The sequence below is a fragment of the Suillus paluster genome, assembly GCF_016628075.1.
Source record: "Suillus paluster strain FC165 chromosome Unknown EDB91scaffold_157, whole genome shotgun sequence".
Taxonomy (NCBI): Eukaryota; Fungi; Basidiomycota; class Agaricomycetes; order Boletales; family Suillaceae; genus Suillus; species Suillus paluster.
In genome coordinates this window covers 16,829-32,704 of record NW_024537717.1, presented here as the reverse complement: position 1 = coordinate 32,704, position 15,876 = coordinate 16,829, and the positions used below count along the sequence as shown (strand labels likewise).

Here is a 15,876-nt window from a genome sequence, read left to right as displayed (position 1 = left end):
GGGAAAACAGGCAGTTGAATGGCCATGTAAAACTTTGTTGATTTGTTTGGCTTTGTTTGGCAATGGTTCAACTTTTGGAAATTGCCGGACTTCAGTTGAACTTCAAGTATACAATCAATTATCGGTACTTCCGTCCCTCACAAGATGAATTCACATCCAACAGTCAGATTTAATGATCCTCCAGCGACCGAGTATTATTCAATGGACGTAGATGATTCAACACAGTCCAGGACATCAACAGGTAAGATCTATTTGTACTATGCCTTATCTATGTTTTTATCTTACATGCCATAGATGATTTATACCTTGGGCCAGATGATGACATAGAAGATGATTCCATGTCGTCCAGTGGTCTGGGCGTGTTGGCTGCAATCCCCAGTACATTTATCACTTGGATATTACCAGGCATGCTCACTAAACTCGTACAGATCAATTACCTCCGGCTCAATACGATCAACCGGTTCAGTACATCGACCCAGACTTGTACCTTGGGCCTGATGAGGATCTGATTGATTGTGATGATGAGCCGGGCTCTGTCTATGCATGGTGTGAGTCTCTGGTCGCATCTGAAGTTTCAATGTCATGTAAGTAAATTCTACACATTTTTCAATTGAAACTTAATTTATCTCGCAAGCGAATGAGAGACCAGCCGAATGCGATCCAGCACATCCAGAGGTCACAAATGAAGATTTGCGTGTGATGGTTCGTGAGTTCTGGCCAATAGGGTCATTTGAACACTCCGGATGTGAGTATCTGGTATACTACTATATCTATCATTTTTCTTATTTTCATTTCAGTGCAATCCCTTCAAGATAGACTCAGCAGCTACAAACAAGTTAATGGAGGTCTTCCGGCCCCTTCCATACCACTACTCATTGAGGCCGAGTGACCATTTTGAATCGCTTGGGCGGATACATCTGACAAGCTCCGGAGGGCTGATGCTGAGCTACAGAGGCTGAGAAGAGCTGAACAGGCAAGCATCGAAATGCTTAAGGTGGTAGATTCCATGATTTGTCAGTGTGAAGAATGAAACCAAAACTAAACTTCTGAATTTTCGATACCATCACATGTAAAGTACCAACTCAGTAAAATACCGAATCTTCGATAACATAGTCACATCACATGTAAATTACTGGAACACAGAGGTATTACATTACTGCCATGTAGAATAAGTAATCTATCAAGAGTTCCGGGTATCAATTTCCAGGCATAGAGTACCCAACACCAAATATCGCGTTCTGGGTATTGAGGTCCGGGCATCGAGTGCTGAGTTCCAAGTTCCAAGTTCCGGGTAACAAATACTGAGTTCCCTGAATCAAGTACCTGCCCGGACCTCAATGCCTGAACCTCAGTAATTGATACACGGAACTTGGTATTTGGACCTGGAACTCAGTATTCTCTGCCCGGATCAAGAGTTCCAGGTATCAAGTTCCAGGCATAGAGTACCCAACACCAAATATCGCATTCTGGGTATTGAGGTCCAGGAATTGAGGTCCAGGCATCGAGTGCCGAGTTCTGAGTTCCGAGTTCTGGGTAACAAATACCGAGTTCCCTGAATCAAGTACCTGCCTGGACCTCAATGCCTGGACCTCGGTAATCGATACCCGGAACTCGGTATTTGGACCCGGAACTCGGTATTCTTTGCCCGGAACTTGGTACATGGTCATTTGTTCAAATTACTCGGTGAACCACAGAATCTTTGACCACATTAACATCACATGTAAATTGAATACCGATTGAATAACATTGATAGTGACATATGAGACAATGGTACATGTACATTACTTTTTGCCCCTTGCTCTAGTAACTCTGTCAGATGGTTGTTGCACTGACTTACTCTGAGTTGTTCTCGCCAGTGCCTCAATCGCATCTTTCTTCCCCTGGAAGCTCTTCAGGGCTGGCAGTGGAACTTCATGTTCAACATCGCCAGGGCCCTCAGCCTCACTCTCGGATTCGGTTGATGAATCCCGAGGTCTCTGGATCATCACCCTCTTACGCTTCAGACGAGGAGGTGATTTCTCAGATACAACGGAATCTACCATGTCGCCTTCTTTGTTCCTCCATGCCTTGAACAGGAACGTCGGACCTTCACCCGTTTTCTGACGAGCATACCAGAAATTGAGCAAGGCGGTGGTATCCCAATTTTGCAACTTGGAAGGCTCCTTCAAGTTTACATCCTCCGGAAGATATTGTCTGGCCACAAAGTCATCCTGACTTTGTATGATGGCACTCCACGGCACAACGGCCTTGTCAATCCCAGAACAGATCCCTGTACCCTACATTAAAGAGATTCTCTTAGGAAGTTACAAAGCCAGACTCACTATAGTGCTTTGTAAGAAAAGCCCTCACTATGGCCTTCTTCTCCTCCAGTTTTGTTTCCGTGATGTCCGGAAGCAATGGCATCCCATCCCCATCCAATTCCAGATTGAACACCGGTTTCTTCATTATTTTTCATCCTCCCTTCACCTGTCGCCCTCCATCCCGTGCCTCGCCACCTATGATCCCGATGATCAATGAAATCATTCTCGTCTCCACAGCGGGAACACTCACCGAACTGTTCCTGCGCGTACTCCTGCCAAACTGGCTCTATGTCCTCCCAGTCCTTAGTCTTCATGAAGCTGTCCCCATCCCCTAATGCCTCATTGTCATCGTGCCTATGTGAAATAAGTTGAGACCAAATATCTGCGATGACAGATAAAATTCACTGACATCCCGAACAGCACCTCTCCGTGTTCATTCTTCCAAGCCGACAACACAAACACTCTCATCCTGCATTGTCTCCACATCTCGTTCATAAAGTGCTCCATATATACAGGTCCCTTCTTACGGGCGACTTGCGCCTGTGTCTCAGGAGGAGGAAAGTTGTTGGACCATTCTTTGGCGGTTTCTTTTGCCTTCTCCAACTCATCCTTGGACAAATCAGCCATGACCTTCTTCACCACAGCTTGATAATGCTTGAACATGTCTTGACCTTCTGGCTTTGCCCCGAACTTGACCTTGATCCTCTTTAGCACTTCCTCTCTGTTCTGCTGATAGATCACCTGCCTAGGCATCCATTTCCTCCCATACTTAATCATGTCCTTCCTTTCCTTCTTTTTCTTGTTGTTGAACAACCAAGTTTTATACATCTAAGAGGCAGAGGAAGAATCAGACATGAAAAATCGAGTTTTTCAACACAACAAGGATGTATCACCTGCTTCCTCTTTTTCCATTGTCCTTGGTCGACCTTAGGAGTGTTACGCCAAAGTATAACACAGGCAAACAATAATCAATAAGACCAAAGGTCTGTCGATACGTTCAAGACAACAGTCTTAAGAATGTCCAAAGTCAAGTCAAAGCTAAGTACCGAAGAAGTAACTTAGAATCAAGTCAGATGTTTCAGAGGAAAACCAGTGTATGTTAAGCTGAAGAATCAGCGTCACCTAGCCAGGGTTTATATAGTACAGAGGGTACAGGGTGTGATGTAATAATAGGTATGTATCAGTAAGCACATGCGTAAGCAATGAGGTGTCTGAGTAATACCGAACTAAATATAGCATGATAAGAGACATGCTAAGAAGGCATGGATCAAGGGAAAAAGAAGCAAGATAAGCACAGCCATAACATCACCCCCTTCTTACGTGGAAAGTCCCAGACTTTCACTCAAGACCATGACGCTGCTCATCTTCGGTTCCTCCAAGCCCGTCAAGGGCCTCAAAGAAACCTCTTTCCTCCATAAGGATCAACGTCAATTGTTGAAGCCTCTCCTTGATGTCTTGAATGCTATAGTCGAGGGAGAAGAGTTCTTCTTCTCTGTACTCGGCATTGTGCCTTTCCAAGGTGTTTTTGAGACGATCTCCAAGGCAATAGAGGTCATAGAGGGCATTGAGCGCAGGCTCAGTGTCAATGGTGTCTTTAATGGGGTTCTTGAAAAGTTTGGATGACAGCATAATCCTATGACGAAGTCTACGATCTTCGAGATCGGACAAGTAGGGGTCAGTCGCTACTTTCCAAGGAGCTGCTCGTCGACGAGCTGCAACACACTCACAGGTTCTGATCATAGTGGGGCTGGCGGGAGTGTCGATAAAAGTAGGGATAACGGGTTCGTTAAATATTTGGTATGGGGACGACACTCTAGAGTCTGGCATAGGAGACGTCGGACGTGGGGGTTCTGGGGAATTTCTTTGACTAATAGTCATATAGTGAGGACGTGGGGAGAAGACAGGGAATCTGAGATTTGGGATAGGAACGTTCAGGGCGCTGTTGTGCGTGATAACGAGGTTTATATCCTCGTTGTTGGAGGAGATGTAGTTACGTCCACCGGTAGAGGGCATGGTCTGAATGGTTTAGTGATGATGGTTTGAGTTGAGAGAGGAATGAGTCGATGTGCCTGCTTATATCTGTTCAAGATTTCAGCGGAGTTGGCTAAATCAGACTCCGACAACCATTCATTATCGGCCGATGGGTAACCTTTCCATTTGACAAGGAAGCGTCGTCGTGAGAGAGTTCCTTTATGTCCAAGGATAGCTTCTACCTCGTGTTCTTCTTCTCCGTCAATTAGGTCAGGAGGTGGTGACGGGAAATTAGGACCGTGTTCTTCATTTTCGCGATAAGGGGTTAGAAGTGCTGCGTGGAATACCAGGTGGACACGCCATTGGCTTGGAAGTTTTAGGCGGTATGTGACTGGTCCGAGGACTTCTGAGATAGTGAAGGGTCCTTCTCTCTTGGGTGCTAATTTCCTATTGGGGTAATTGAGATGAAGGTTCTTTGCTTCTAGCCAAACCTTGTCGCCTTTCTTAAAGGGTGTGAACGATCGAGTGATTCTTTGCCTCATGGTTTGTCTAGCGAGTTCATGTGAAGATAGAGCTTCTTCTCGAGCCTTCTGGAGTTCTGATATTCTTGCTTCGATGGCTGGGAGATCCGATTTCTCAGTAGCCAATGGTAACGCTTGAGGGTGGTATCCCATCATGAGATAGAAGGGAGAAGTGTTTCGTGCGGAGTGATGTCAGGAATTGTGTACAAATTCTGCCATGGGAAGTTTTTCTGACCACGAGGTTTGGTTGTTTGCACAGAAGATGCGAAGATATACTTCTAGTTCTTGATTTACTCGTTCTGTTTCTCCATCAGTTTGAGGATGGAAAGCGGTGGAGAGCGCGATTTTGTATCTGAGAAGTCTTCCTAATTCTTGTGCGAACTTGGCTGCGAATTGAGGTCCTCTGTCAGAGATGATCTTGTCATAAAGTCCAAAGCATGTATAGACGCGATTGAAGAATACATCGGCGACTCCTTCTGCATCGATCGTCTTGTTGCAAGGTGTGAGCACCACCCCCTTCGTAAGCCCATGGTCTACCATGACCATGATAGAGTCAAAGCCATTAGATGGAGGAAGGTCAACGATGAGGTCGACCGAGCACTGAGCAAAGGGGCGGGAAGAAGTGGGGGCAGGAATAGGACAAAGTGGTGGTGCTGTCGGGTGGGTATTGACCTTATTCTGCTGGCAAACAGCACATCCTTCGACGTACTTGCGAACGAAAGTGGGAAGACCAGGCCACCAATAGTCACAAGAGAGGATTTCTTGGGTTTTAAAACGACCAGGGTGGCCAGCAGTGGGGGAGTCGTGATGCAAGGAAATGAGTTCCTTTCGTAGCGGACCAGGAGGAACGTAATTGCGACCTTTGAAAGTGAGAATAGCATCAGAGAAGGTCCAATCAGAAAGTGTGGTTTTTATAGGGAGGGGCAGGGTGGGATTCGAAAGGGCGTTGATAGTTTGCTGAACTACAGGGTCAATCGAAGACGAAATGCGGAGTTTTTCATGCATAGTGCTATCAATGAGGTTGATGAATAGTCCATCCGGTAGGACAGTGACATCAGAATTGTCTTTAGCATCAGCGGGAATGTGATCAGGTCTGCGGGAGAGGGAATCAGGAACGGAAAGGTCTTTGCCTGGTACATGTTGAAGTTGGAGATCGAATCGGGAAAGGAATAGGAGCCAACGAGCTTGTCAATGATTAAGTTGTTGGGCTTGGCGGAAGTAGGTTAAGTTCTTATGGTCGGTCATAACAAGAACTGGGAATGGGGAACCTTCAAGGTAATGACGCCAAGCCTCCAAGGCTCGTATGATGGCTAACAGTTCTCGATCAAAGATCTGGTAGTTCTGTTCTGCAGGGGAAAAGGTTTGTGAGAGGTAAGAACAAGGGTGCCAGTCACCATTGGAGTCCTTTTGAAGGAGTACTCCGCCTGTGGCATAGAGAGATGTGTCTACTGCAATAGTGAACGGGGTATCTTTATCAGGGATGGAAAGTACAGGGGCGGAGAGGAATCGGTTCTTCAGGTCAGTGAATGCTTTATCGCAAGCCAGTGACCAATCAAAGATGGAGTCTTTCTTTGTAAGGTCAATAAGTGGTCGAGCGATGGTTGAATAATCGGCAATGAAACGACGGTAGAAGTTGGTGAATCCCAGGAATGATCGAACATGTTTGACAGTCGTTGGTTGTTCCCATTTGACTACTCCGTCGAGTTTGACTTTATCCATGCAAATCTGTCCAGGACGGATGAGGAGACCAAGGTATTCAACTTCAGTGGTGTCAAAGACACATTTTTCAGGTTTAAGGGATAGCTGATGATCGCGAAGTCGTTGCAATACTCGCATTGTTCACTGATGGTGGGATTCAAGGTCTTTGGAGAAGATTAAGATATTGTCCATATAAATGACCATCCAACCTTTGTCTATCATATCAGAGAAGATGTCGTTCATCATTGCTTGAAACGTTGCAGGAGCATTGCATAGACCGAAGAACATGACCGTAGGTTCGAAGAGTCCTCTTGACGTTTTGAATGCGGCTTTCTATCTATCTGGACCGTGAATTCTGATGTTGTTGTATCCTGCGCGAACGTCCATTTTTGTGAAGATTGTCGCGCCTTTCAGTTTGTCGATGAGGTCGGGAATGCAGGGAAGAGGATAGGCATCTTTTACGGTCGCATTGTTAAGTCTTCGATAGTCTTGACATGGTCGAAGGGATCCATCTTTCTTTCCTACAAAGAAGAAAGGAGATGCTTGAGGAGACTGCGACGGTACAATGGTTCCTTTCGCCAGATGTTCGTCTATGAATTCATTCATCGCTTTTTCTTCCGGTGCGGATAGGGGATAGATTTTGCAAGAGCGTGGTTCGAAATCAGTTTTTAGTTTTATTTTATGGTCAAAGGGTCGAGACGGTGGCAATGTATCCATGGCTGCTTTGTCAAAGATGTCCTTGTACATATGGAATACTTCAGGTACAAGTTCTTCAAATGTCTTCGGCTTTTCCTTAGTGTATGCTTCTTATGCTAATTGTTAAGTGACATTGGCAGCCTTTCGTACTGGGAGAGGGGAGAACATGAATCGAGCGGAGTTGGGGACTTTAGAAATTCTGTTTGTTCGGGATACGAAAGAGAAGGTAGTGGGAATGTGTTCTTGGGTGAGTGGTGAGTCAAAGTTGATTTTCTCGTATACTCCCACGAATTCTTCTCCTTTGACGTAAGCGATAAGAACTTTGTCGTCTTGTAGTTCTTCTATTATTTCTTTTTCGTCTTCTTCTTCTTCTTCTGGTAGAAGTTCCGGTTGTTCCTCGGAAATTCCTTCCGAGGATGTGTATGCTTCTTCATCTTCTATTTCTTCTATTCTTGGTTGCATAGAAGCATGTTTGGTTCTATCGGAGATGAGGGTTTGGATCATAACTGGGTCTTCTTCTAGCGAGATTTCGCTTTTAGCCCAATCAATAGTTGGATTTTTGTTCTTGAGCCAAGGAAGTCCGAGGATGATATCTTCGCCTCCAAGAGAGGTGATAAGGAAGGTGGCGAACATAGTTCGGCCTCCTGCTGAGAAGAAAAGATTGCAGGCTTTGTTAATGGTTCCTGCTTTATTCTTCGTTCCATCCACGTTCCGGACTTCGATTTGTGAAGAGAGATTGTGAGTTGAGAAATTGTTCTTTCGTACGTATTTCCAGTCAATGAATGTTCCGGCAGCGCCCGAATCGATTAGGGCAGCAGCCTTGGCGGTTTTATTGGACTTGCAGGATTCGATCGAAATAGGAATGTGCATGGAATTCGAATTGCCTACAGAAGATACAATGAGTCCGATAGATGTACTAGGGGTTTCCGACGCCGGTCCAGTCTCCCCATTTAGAAATCCTTCTTAGAAGAAGAAGGTACTTTCGACACCTTCCAGGCTTTCCAAGCGAGGAATTCTTGATACTCTGCGTCTTGATCGTCTTGTTTGATCTTAGTCTCACGGACTGGTCATCCGGCCGGCTTTTGCCAACCGGGAGCGGAGTCTCTATGGTTGGGGCAATCCTTCATAAGCCCTTTCTTTCCACACTTGAAGCAGAGTCCCGATTTGCGATGTCTGTCTTGTTCAGACCGAGAAAGTCGAGTGTTGCGAACTGGAGTCGCTTCTTCTTCGTCAATATCGACCTTGTCTATGTCCATTGCATATGGGTCATTCTTCTTTGAGAAGCCCCCTCCGGAGTTTATTAAGAGTCTCCTGGATTCGTATTCCCTTGCTGCTTCGACCCACTCTTTGATATCCGCAGGCATTTTCTCTCTAGTGAGGATTGCTTCTTGGACTTCTTTCTTGAGTCCTTGTCTGAAACACGTTGTTTTGACATCTGCGTCTATGCATTGGGCTTCTGCCGAGATTCGTTTGAAATAGGCAATGTATGCCGAGATGGTGGAAGTCTGTTTCGCTCTCATCAACATGTTGACGGCAGTAAGTGTGTCGTTCTTAGGGTAAAACACCGCTTAGAATTCTTTGATGAATTCGTCCCATTTCCCCATAGGGGTAGCGGTATCGTGTTTCCTATTGATCCATCCTGTGGCCCATTGTTGAGCGTGTCCTTTAGTCATGAATGACGTTGCGAATGCAATGCATTTTTCGTGGTTGTCGTAGACGTCTTTGTTCACGGTAATATATGTGGAGACAGTTGTCCACCAGGCTTTGGCCTGTTTCTGCGACCCATCAAAGTTGGGTGGTCTATTCAAGTTGAGTTCACCCATTTTCTTAGGTGGTGGTCTAGGTGCAGATGGTGGAGGTGGAGTCGGGGATCTAGGTGGTGGTGGTGGTGGGTTCGATGGTCCTGGTTGATCTGGTCCGTATCCTGCTATGTATTCGTTGTCCTGTTGGATAGGAGAACCTGGTTCAGAGAAATGTTCGTCTTCGTGTTCAGACTCCGAGGAGTATTGTCGTTGTTCCCTATAAGCCACGATATATCGTGACGACTACTAGGGTAGCGTCGTCTTGTGATAGAGCTTAACCTTTTGTTATGCCGAAGTATAACACAGGCAAACAATAATCAATAAGACCAAAGGTCTGTCGATACATTCAAGACAACAGTCTTAAGAACATCCAAAGTCAAGTCAAAGCTAAGTACCGAAGAGGTAACTTAGAATCAAGTCAGATGTTTCAGAGGAAAACCAGCGTAGGTTAAGCTGAAGAATCAGCGTCACCTAGCCAGGGTTTATATAGTACAGAGGGTACAGGGTGTGATGTAATAATAGGTATGTATCAGTAAGCACATGCGTAAGCAATGAGGTGTCTGAGTAATACCGAACTAAATATAGCATGATAAGAGACATGCTAAGAAGGCGTGGATCAAGGGAAAAAGAAGCAAGATAAGCACAGCCATAACAAGGAGCAAATAACCTGGCTGCTCGAGCTATGGCATTGAAAACTCCCCGTTTCTCGCTCCTTTTTGCAGAAGTCCACTCAGGAAGGTAGTTCTTCAGCTCTGAAATTTCATTTTCCGTGAGCTTCTGTGACTGTGGTTGATGTGTTCTGTGTCTTCTAGAAGTCAACTGAGTGGAATGACCTGATCTTGCCATGGTGAATAAGATTGCAGAATGGGCTGAGGATAAGCAAAGTGGAAGGAATAATGGTCGCAAGTTCAACTTTGATCAAAGCCTAACAGTTGGTTAATCTACCTATAACAGATGCAACACCATTCATGGAAATGAATTGGTAATGAGCCAACCAAACTGCATAATACAATGATGGAATAACAATTCGTTTGACCTTCCTGAGCTAATGCTTTCCTTGCAACATTAAAAAATAAAATGAAGATAGGTCGTTGCACCCTATTGCAGAAATCCCACAGGGTAGAAGCAAGGGGCAGCAAAGGTAGGAAGACATGGGTCAAGGTCCCACTTGCCAGCACGAGTCGACATGCCTACAGGTCCATGCCTAACTCTCCCCTGGAATCACCGACACTTGAACCTGTTCAGGCCCCACCTCCTTGGGAAGACTTTCCTGAAGATACTTACGAGCAAGACCAAGGGTCATTTGAGCCCTTGCAACTCCCAAAAACAATGGCAAGTTCATGTAAAATGTTGGAATGTCTTTCGAACAAAAGCTAAGTATTAAAAAATGCAGAGTCAGAATGACTACCTCAGGTAATGGTTGCCAAGGCAGGAATCATATTTCCATCACCTCCTGGATTGAGAAGCTCCACCAGAAGATAGGAGATGCGTCATCTGCGATCAGGATGGGGTCTTCAAATGTCAAGATTCTCTTGGGGAGCCTCTCTATTGCACAGGCGGTTGCCGGAGTCAACATCGTTGCAATCCTTTCCACTGGATCAGTCAATGGAATGGTCAATTCTTTGAGCAAAGTTGTCTGGCTCATGTTGGACTCGTCATATACCTCGGTCATGATGGCAAGCCATGTCCGGTAGTCACAGATAGGTGGGATTTGTTTGACGAAGATGAACAAGAAGACCACTTTGAACCTGAAGATCTACCATCTGTGTCAGGACCCGAGTTCCAGCCCAAGGAAAATACAATGGTCATCATTGACAAGTCAGGAGTCCATCGCCTTGAGGTTCGATGCTGTGATTGTCCTGATGCCATGAGTCCAGACATTCAAATGTTTCGACATGGCTTTTACCCTGCATCATTTAACAAGCCAAAGACCGTGTTCACCTTCAGAGTGCTAGATGATTTTCTGTTGGACAACCTCGAATGTGGCACCTCAGCGATGAACTATTACAGCAAGCTTCGGCGAATGACCTCGAGCATGTTTCCCCACCTCGTTCCGGTAATACCATATCTACATCATCTGAAGCACATTATATTGACAAAGCACATTGCAAGGACCAATACAGAGAGCTTATGAGAGTCGCTCGACAGTGGAGGCAGTTAAAGTCTATGAAATGGCATGGCTTCAGGCATAGTTCCGACAACCCGAATGCCAGAGATCTCGCATTATTCTGCCCGGCATGTCCTCAGCCCGGGATTAACATATCCTTGTCAGGGGATGAATCACTTGATGTGTGAGTCTCTTTTGTTACCGAATCTACGTTGGTGATATTAAAAACTCCAAGCTGGAAATACACCCGGTCATTTGTGATGGACGGAAATTTCAAAGCCGAACACCTGCATCCCATCAAGCCATATGATGAAGTATGGCTCTCCGATGGGTTGGGGTTTATGGTGGGAAAGGAAAGGTATCAAAAGCATCTTGAAGAGGCTGCTGACACTGTGGAAAAATCGAGCTGCAACAATCATTGGGCTGTCAATCAAGCAAATGCAGCTCGGCACAAGCTGGAGTCCACCGGCATCGGGAGAGTAGCCTGTGGCCGACACGGTTGCTTTGTCCCTCACTCGATGGTAGATTTCCAGAAAGGCGAAAGGCAAGCCAGACACGCCGTTCAACATTCCTGAGTTGACCATGCATCGTTTGCAGACAAATGAACATGGACTACGCACTTTGTGAGGCTGCCCAGCACAACATGGATGGGATTACAAGGGCTGTCACCTTCTATGACATCAACTGTCAATACAACAAGCACTTGCATGTTCGGGTGGATCGAGGCCGATTTCTGACAATGGTTCCGGAATTGACTGTCATTCCTGGAATCAGGCTGTGGCACATCCACAGACATCAGGATAGCTGCTATGTCAGATATGCGTTGAATTTCATTGAAGGCATTGGTCACATTAATGGAGAGATCATGGAGACCCTATGGGCATGTCTCAACCTGATTTCTCCTGCTGCTTGGGGAATGTCTTCCCTGCATCGGAAGGAATGTCTTGATTTCCAGATGAACGATTCCAACTTTTGCAAGATGATCCGCATGAAGAGGACCCTTTGCCGGAAATACAAGCAGGCGAAGACTGGCATTGCCGAAAGTGGAAAGGCTTTCGACAGACTTGATGAAGCCACACCAGCCAACTTAAAGACAGACTGGTTAGCAAGTGAGAGGATCGCTCAGTCCAACAGAATACAAGATCCAGCTGCAATGGATATATATGAGATTAATATCAAGAAGGGTGAGATCACTCTGTCTCGATCGAAGTCTGAATTCATTTTGAACCCAGCACCGAGCAAAAAGGAGATAGAGCTTAGACTGCTGCAGGAGGGTAATGCCCATCATGCAGCACCCTCTCGCAGATCTGTGGCAACATGGATATCAATGGGCCTGGCAATTGAAGAGGCTCAAATTGCATTGCACATCGAGGTCCGAAGAATAGGAAAAAGAACTACCGAGACTCAGAGATTAGACATCGCCCAGCAACGCGATCATCTACAAGGCCAGATAGATGCATTCACTCAGACTGCTCTGACGCATCTGGGAGAGGGATTTGATGCAGATGACGACCCTGACGATTTGAATATAGACATTCTCAATGATCTCGATGATGACCCAGAGGATTTCATCAGGAAGTCCGATACATGGACAAACTCCCCTGAGCTCACTGTCATCCCATTGCCATCAAACCTCGGGGTAGATCGATCCAAACGTTGTATGGCAGAGGATCTGATTCCGCTGGAGTTGTCGCTTCGTGAAGGACAGGCCAATGATGCCCTTCACAACCTCTGAATTCACTTGTGCAACAAGGCAATACTCTTCCGAACAACAGTCAGGCAAGCCAAATCTCGAGCATGGAAAACCCAAGCTTGGTCCCAGGTGACATCAGTGCAGCAGGCGATGTCCCTCCATGCCAGCATATATACCAAGACAAGGAAGCAAATGATGAAACTTGAGCCGGGCCAAGACCAGCTGGAAAAATATAAACCCCTGCTTCAGGAGCAGCTCAAAATCAGCACGGCCGTCGGCGATCCTAATGCCTGAGGTCAGCGAAATGAGTCTCTCGCTTGGTTCTGGTCTATCGAAGTAGATTTGGGGGGTCCAGATCACTCGTGGAATGAGGAATGTGAGTTCCAGCTTGCTTGACAAATGCCTGCGATCTGACCAGACCCGCATGAAGTTTACCGAGTTCATTGGCTTCGGGCAAAGGCACTATGGGATTGATGGAAGGAAGAACTGATATTGGTGGAATTGGAGATGGATTGGACGTGTAATTTCTTCTTGTGGAAATCAACGCAATGGGGCGACTGGATGAGGGAATCATTGGTGAAATGCCTTCCGGGTCATGCTTGCTACTCCGGAAGGCAATCCCAAATGTATTCATTACTGGTGCAGGATGCTCAGGCAGCGTTTCAAGACCTGCAGAGCATGTTAATAGATGCCTGAGATGAATGAATTATGAATATGTTCTGCTGATATATGATTCAATCCCAACAATTGAGTCTCAGCAAGGGGCCAGGTCAGCCCATGTCGGAGTTTGAATTATTTTATCAATCCATCAGTGGATCCCATCTGAAAAAACCATCATTATCATTGCTAGTGTCCTACTCCTGCATTGCCCATGTCTGATTTAAATTCACCTCCCGAATCCACTTTTGCACCTCCTGCATCCACTTTTGCACCTCCTGCATCTACTTCTGCCACTGAGGATTCCAGCAATGAATATAAACCCCCCACAATGAGTCTTGCAGATATTGCAGTTACATTGGCAATGGCTGCATCGCGCGTTCAAGCCTGTATCAGTCAATATCAGACAGTGTTACAGGGACGTTACGTAAACCCCTTGGACTAGCTTATTCTCTTTTGCCTATCCTTTCATTTCCATTATCCGTCGCTAAAGCGACTTCTATCTTACCGTTCACTTGGCTTATCCATATTGGCTGATCATTCTCGCACCACTTATCTGGTTTATCCGTTATCTCTGATTCGTACCCTATGCCCTTACCGCATTGTCGGTACTACCCTTGACCCTTACCGTTCAACCAGTATCTTCTGCTTTTCGTATATAAAGGACTCCGTATGCTGTAGTAGTCCTTAACTTGAATCTACTCAGTATCACGCTCCAAGCCTCAGGACAGAGGGATAGCACGAAAGCTAGATAATAAGCCTCATCGCTTTTATCACATTTACACTATCTTCTACTAGACTTCCGTCTAGTAGCCTTACCTTGAAACTCGACGCAACACTAGATCGGTACTCCTTGCGGGTATCTAGTGTGGAACCAACTGAGTTCGTAACAGACAGAGGCTGCTGAGAACAATGTTCCTTTGGCTCGGATAATGTACTTTAAAGCCAGAATCCAATGGGAGATCACTGTAAGCCATCAGACAGATGACTGTGGTGGGGAATATGCTGAGATTGCTAACAGACTTTTGTGACACCAATTCTGCAGTACTCAGCTGCAAGGAACATAATTTCGGTTATGCCACCCCCGATCGCTCATATTCTTCACTTGTTTCCTCAGCTCACATGGAACGCAGTTCCAGACCACATCTTTTCATCCCACTTATCTGAGTTTCGTCTGGTCCGGGATCACGGAGAACCCTCCTGGATTGTATCCTCCTATGATACTCCATGGTGGATGGGGGACACTACAATCCCTAACCAACCATGGCAATGGGATCGGGTAATAGATTCCTGTCACTTTCACTACCAGCATTGGCTAGTAAGCATTATACCCAACTTCCTTGATAGATCACTAATCCGATCTAGAGCGGCGTTGAGGACAATGGTTTCATCCTTCCAGAGCAGCTGGACGGCACCCCGGCTCCATCACTGGTGGGACTGAAGTGGATTAGGGAACGCCTGGTGTCGTTGATTCAGGACCATCAGGAGGGCATCCGTGATAAGATGGTGGAGATTGATATGTACACTGACACCCTAGCCCGGTTGAAGAGAGCCAGAGGGGATGATCCCTATTAAATGTTAGTGTATCAAATGTTCATGCCCTTTAGACGTATTTGTACAGATCTTTGACTCAATGTCGAGTTCTGGGTATCACGTTCTGCGTACCAGGCATGAAGCACCAAGGTTAGGAACTAACATAACTAAGGTCCGGGTGTCAAGTACCAAACACTGAACACCAAACACCGAATACCGAATGCCGAGTATCAATGTCTGGGTATCAAGTTCAGTGTATCAAGTTCCGGGTACTGAGCATTGACCATTGAGTTCCAGGTATCGACCATTGAGGTCCGGGCATCAAGTGCCAGGTGTCGAGTACTGACCACTGAACAGTATTGAGTACTGAGTACCGAGCTCCGGGTTCCGGGTTCTGGGTGTTGAGTACCGACTTCCAGGTGTGTGATCTGGGTGCTGAATGCTGAGTGCCGGGCATTGACTACCGAGCTCTGAGTTCCGGGCCTTGAGTACCGAGTGTCGAGTACCGAAACCCGGCATACACATTTTGTAAATTGGACAAATCACTGTACTGAGTCCCGAGTACTGAGTACCGAGTACCGAGCTCCGGGTTCTGGGTTCTGGGCGTTGAGTACCGAACACCGTATACCGATTACCAACTTCTGGGTGTGCAATCCGGGTGCCGAATGCCGAGTGCCGGGCATTGACTACCGAGCTCCGAGTTCCAGGCCTCGAGTACCGAGTGCTGAGTACTGAAACCTGGAATACACATTTTGTAAATTGGACAAATCACTGTACTGAGTACCAAATACCGAGCTCCGAGTGCCGATGTCTGGGTGTTGAGTACCAAACACCGTATACCGATTACCGGCTTCCGGGTGTTTAGTGCCGAATGCCAAGTTCCAGGAGTGGAGTACCG

The 15,876-nt window shown here is 46.2% G+C and overlaps 5 protein-coding genes across 5 annotated transcripts; 3 read left to right on the top strand and 2 right to left on the bottom strand.

Annotated features, from left to right (window-relative positions):
* Positions 1 to 144: 144 nt before the first annotated feature.
* On the top strand, positions 145 to 889 carry EDB91DRAFT_1255829 (uncharacterized protein; the record flags this gene model as incomplete). The annotated part of the gene is made up of 5 exons (XM_041324047.1): positions 145 to 241; positions 295 to 378; positions 429 to 584; positions 635 to 745; positions 798 to 889. The coding sequence occupies 5 exons, from the start codon at positions 145 to 147 to the stop codon at positions 887 to 889; spliced, it is 540 nt and encodes a 179-aa protein (XP_041169862.1).
* Positions 890 to 1,781: 892 nt separating this feature from the next.
* EDB91DRAFT_1255828 (uncharacterized protein) lies at positions 1,782 to 3,128 on the bottom strand (the record flags this gene model as incomplete). The annotated part of the gene is made up of 5 exons (XM_041324046.1): positions 1,782 to 2,269; positions 2,322 to 2,439; positions 2,467 to 2,495; positions 2,551 to 2,654; positions 2,710 to 3,128. The coding sequence occupies 5 exons, from the start codon at positions 3,126 to 3,128 to the stop codon at positions 1,782 to 1,784; spliced, it is 1,158 nt and encodes a 385-aa protein (XP_041169861.1).
* A 5,626-nt stretch (positions 3,129 to 8,754) lies between these two features.
* Positions 8,755 to 9,834, bottom strand: EDB91DRAFT_1255824 (uncharacterized protein; the record flags this gene model as incomplete). The annotated part of the gene is made up of 2 exons (XM_041324045.1): positions 8,755 to 9,205; positions 9,656 to 9,834. The coding sequence occupies 2 exons, from the start codon at positions 9,832 to 9,834 to the stop codon at positions 8,755 to 8,757; spliced, it is 630 nt and encodes a 209-aa protein (XP_041169860.1).
* Positions 9,835 to 10,388: 554 nt separating this feature from the next.
* On the top strand, positions 10,389 to 12,830 carry EDB91DRAFT_1255823 (uncharacterized protein; the record flags this gene model as incomplete). Its single annotated transcript, XM_041324044.1, has 6 exons — positions 10,389 to 10,601; positions 10,670 to 11,044; positions 11,101 to 11,279; positions 11,331 to 11,574; positions 11,621 to 11,655; positions 11,693 to 12,830. 6 exons carry the CDS (start codon positions 10,389 to 10,391, stop codon positions 12,828 to 12,830), a joined length of 2,184 nt encoding a protein of 727 aa, XP_041169859.1.
* An 829-nt stretch (positions 12,831 to 13,659) lies between these two features.
* On the top strand, positions 13,660 to 15,020 carry EDB91DRAFT_1255822 (uncharacterized protein; the record flags this gene model as incomplete). The annotated part of the gene is made up of 4 exons (XM_041324043.1): positions 13,660 to 13,840; positions 14,343 to 14,413; positions 14,467 to 14,763; positions 14,811 to 15,020. 4 exons carry the CDS (start codon positions 13,660 to 13,662, stop codon positions 15,018 to 15,020), a joined length of 759 nt encoding a protein of 252 aa, XP_041169858.1.
* Between the last annotated feature and the right edge of the window lie 856 nt (positions 15,021 to 15,876).